This window comes from Rhagoletis pomonella, unplaced genomic scaffold (assembly GCF_013731165.1).
Source record: "Rhagoletis pomonella isolate Grant_MI unplaced genomic scaffold, Rhpom_1.0 Rhpom_scaffold_00013, whole genome shotgun sequence".
Classification (NCBI taxonomy): domain Eukaryota; kingdom Metazoa; phylum Arthropoda; class Insecta; order Diptera; family Tephritidae; genus Rhagoletis; species Rhagoletis pomonella.
In genome coordinates, this window is record NW_023458567.1 from 12,180,180 (window position 1) to 12,184,609 (window position 4,430).

General features: G+C 37.2%; 1 protein-coding gene across 1 annotated transcript; it reads left to right on the forward strand.

Annotated features, from left to right (window-relative positions):
• The first annotated feature begins 2,050 nt into the window (after positions 1-2,050).
• On the forward strand, positions 2,051-3,204 carry LOC118748347 (Krueppel-like factor 6). The gene has a single exon (XM_036482720.1). The coding sequence runs from the start codon at positions 2,051-2,053 to the stop codon at positions 3,188-3,190; it is 1,140 nt and encodes a 379-aa protein (XP_036338613.1). The 3' UTR covers positions 3,191-3,204.
• Positions 3,205-4,430: the final 1,226 nt, after the last annotated feature.

Below are 4,430 nucleotides of genomic sequence, written 5' to 3' on the forward strand. Positions count from 1 at the left end.
ATTTTTGGACTTATTCATAAAAAATAAAAAAGATTTAAAGAGCTCCATAAAGTGTTTGGATGTTTAAATATATTCTTTTTTTTTAATTATGAAACATTTAAATTTTTGTATTAAAAAAATTAATTCGAAAACGTCAGTCCAAATTATGTACATGTAATGCGAGTATCAAGAAAATTGAGTTATGCTGAATAACATTTTAGAGTATTTTCGAATAAGAAAACCAGGGATCGATGCGTTATTGATGAAAACTGTCATTGAAAAATTCACTATGAAGGAAGTGTTTTACAACTAAATAATCCATATAATTTGCGAAAAAATTTTTATTTGTAATTTTTATGCAAAATTAAAAAAAAAAACATTTATCTATGATTTTTAATTTACAAATCCAAAATAAGAATTATTTTTGATTTTTATATAAATAATCTGTAGATAACAGGTATTTTTCATTTTTATATTATATGTCTTAGATAACAGTTATTGAAGACTTTTATTTATAAAAGTCATCAATACAAATCAATCACCGACTTTTGTTTTGAAATCATACGCATACAAGTCACTATCATTTTTCGCAGTTAAGAAGGTGTTGGAGAACCAAAATTTACTACGACTTCTACGAATCATTTTTATAAGTATGATTTTAAAACTAAAAGTCAATGACTGATTTATATTGATGACTTTCATGAATAAAGGTCTGCAGTAACTGTTATCTAAGATATATAATTTAAAAACCGAAAATAATTGTTATTTGGAACTTTTTGAGATAAAAATCAAAAATAATTGTTATTTTGGATTTATAAAATAAAAATCAGAAAAAACTCTTATGTAAGGAGTAATTAAATAAAAGTCTAAAAATAATCGTTAAAGGGTGATTTGTTTAATAAAAATTGTAACTGTTACGGTCCCTGAAGAAAACGTAAAAACATAATAAAACACTTGCTTGATAAAAATTTAGATTCTTATGAAGTACAAGTTTTTTTAGCTTGTAGTTCACAAGAATATAGTTTATTACCAAGCAAATATGTTATAATTAGTCAAGAGCGTCTTAATTAACCAAATTTTGTTTGAAAAAATTACATTTCGTTGGAAATTTATAATTATTTTCGAAAGTAGAAAAGTTCCACCTTATTAAAAATATTTAACTACTAATGCTGAAAACATGAAATCATGAAAAATTAATTCAATAAAATAAAGTCTTTTAATTATGTAAATACAGTATTAAAAAAATTGATTGTCCACCTAAAAAAAAAATAGAAAAGGATATTTAAGAACGGAATTAACTGAATTTAGTTTGAATAAAAAGTAATTTTTTTTTGTAAAAATTTGCTGGAAAACTTAAAGTTTTATTTATCAAGAAAGAAGTTTACATTTTGATGTTAAAAAGTCAGAATACTTTTTTAACACTTTCGAGACTAGAAGTAACAACCAAATACACGTAAATGTTATTGTTGTTCTACTGATGCTACCTGGTTCATATGCCTTGTTTTAAACTAAAAAAAAAGATTTTTGGAGCAAAAAATGTTAGCAAAGTTCACTGACCATTTATCTGTGTCCGAACGCGTCTCAGATTCGTTCAACTTTATCTTCCAAAGCTAATAAGTTTTATCACTCGTTTATGACGGTAAAAAAACTGACTGATCCATTCACATGTGTGCTTTACTTTTACGGCTTAACTAGGACATATTTTACGCACAAAAGTCTGGCAACTCTGCTTCAGCGCTTCCAATACATACTTCGCTGCAAGCAAGCCAGGGCTCGCGCCTTATGACTGCGACTGCGACTGCGTTTACGAGTACCAAGCGTAGTACCAAGCAGCGCATTTGCCATTGTCGATATTGATTGCCCATCGGGTAGATAAGAAACTAATTGAACTTGCTTATTTTTTTAATTTTTGCCACACTTCGCTATGACTGATCGCCACTGATCGGTCAGCAAGAAGTGCTTTACACTTAAAAACAATGCCAGCTACACGAGACCACGGCATTTTAAATGCAACACTCAGAGAGACAAGTGCGTACGCAATTAGATCAAAATTTTTACAAAATCCACAGCAATGGACTTCTTTGCCACCGGCGGGTTTCAGCAACTTTTCAGCGATTTGAATGACACACAGCCGCAGGTGCAATGGGTTGACTTCAGTGGCGACATGGACGGCGCTCAGGCATACGAAAGTTACGATTACTGCGCAGAATGCCCCATCGAATGCAGCAATCCCCTGATTCAACTCACTTGCACGGATGATCCCTTTGTGCTCACCACGGCGGCAAACGAGCAGTCGCTACTCGAATTAGAAGCACAATGGTGTGAATTAACAGTAGATTCCTCCAATTGTGGTAGTACAAACGACAACAACGCAAGTTTACAGTACTTCGATTGCAGCGTCATCAACGAGCGCGAGCTGCAACTTACGCTCGATCAGCTGCTCAGCTCGCCACCTGCGTTTGTATCCGAAGTTACCTGCCTTGGCGATGCCGGCGCAACGCAATCGCAGAGCGCAATAGCAGATGGTAACTGCGCCGAAGACAAGAACAACAATAGCGCTTACAACACGTTGAGTAGCCCTAGCAGCGTTGATACCTCATCTATAGTTGAGCTGGAGACAGCTGCCTTCATTACACGCGAGATGGCTGAATGGGAGGAAAAATTCTTGGATAACTACATTGAAATACCAGAGCTCATCGATTTTCTGCCCGAAAAGACGCCACTCTGCACCGAGACGTGTGAACATTTTCTACACGAAAGCTCGAAGAATCTCAAATTGCATCGCAAAGCGCGAAGTACGAAACGCGCGAGTGAAACAACCAACTGTAATGAGGAAAGCGCTGCTGCCGGTTATCCCTGCACCTTTGGCACCTGTGACAAAATTTATGCAAAACCTGCGCATCTCAAAGCCCATCTGCGCCGTCACATGGGCGAAAAGCCGTACACCTGCGATTGGCCAGAGTGCACGTGGAAATTTTCGCGTTCCGATGAGCTGGCGCGGCATCGGCGCTCACATTCGGGCGTGAAACCCTATAAATGTAACTATTGCATGAAGTGCTTTGCCCGCTCCGATCATTTGACTAAACATCGTAAAGTGCATGAGCGTCGACTGCTGGCGGCGAGTAAAGCGGGCAAGGCCATCAATGGTGTGCTGCCGCATAGTGTGTTTACAGTGCGGCCGGGGCGCAAGCGAAAGAATCAGATGTGTTGAGGAAGTGTGACAGGTGGAACGAGTGTGATAGTTTTAAGTGTAAATATGTACCATGATTTGAGAAAACAGTGCAAATAAAGCTAGGTTTTTTTTAGTGACAATACGTTTTTTCATGGTCCGCTGGGATTACGCTGCTCCAGTCTAAATAGAGTTTGAGTGCGCCGCCGTGCAGATGCTTCTGTATGAAGGTTTAATATCTAATACTTGCGAGTTCGTTTCAGTGTTCCGGCATCTCATTCTTCTCTTGGTGGGAATAGCGAATGGGGTTGTCATGTTGGTATTTTGATCGGCTGTGTTTGAACTATGAGTACTGAGCAGTTATCAAATTTTGTCTCAACCATGTGAGCTTCAATCGCAAAATCTGCAGTTTCAGTTCGAAAATTGCATAAACTGTGAACTATTCACAGACTAAGTCTACAGTGCCCGACGAAAAGAGTGTTTTAATTAGTTAGGTGGAAAGAAAAGCCGAGATGTAGTTCAGTACTAAATCAAGTAAAATCTGAGATTGATGGAATCAGGAGCGTAGCTAGACGTTCGATAACTTACAGTCCTCACTTTAATTGGTTGCGTGGCAAACAAAAACTCTGTGCTGGTCAAGATTGAACTTGAGATCGGCGATTCAGGTCATCTAAAGCTAAGTACCTCATTAGGCTCACGATGACTTTCAGTTATTTCAGAGTGAATTGATGTTGCGAGGCATGGAAAACCACCACGCAGTTTAAGATTAATCCAAGCAAACGATCAGAGATTAAAGCGATCGGAACGTTTTCTCACAGTAAGGCTCGCGAAGCCTTTTAGTCAGCCCTGAATGATATACTCACTTTTGCCAAGACTGTCACAAGGCCATTATGTAGCCAATTATTGAACTACCAATGGATTCTAAAGTTGAAAGAGTCTCGTGAAAACCTTCATGAGTGAAGTATCGACCTTACGAGTCATAAAGAGAAATGCCTTATGTATTTGCATGGTAAATAAAACCTTGTTAAGCTCATTTTAGGCAGATATTTAGTAAAAGATTTAAGCAAAGGTAAGTGGTATCCGCTGTGGGTATTTTGAATACACTTGTTGCTAGAAGAGTAATTAACACGGGAAAGCGTTTACCCTGAGCACGTTAAATAAAACAAAAAACCGGGAATCGAAGTGTTCGACCGAACTTCTTTCCAATTTGTAGTGTGCTTCCTGGTTTTATTACTAAATAGACGGAGTTATAGTTGTACGCCGACTCCGAATGGTAAATTAC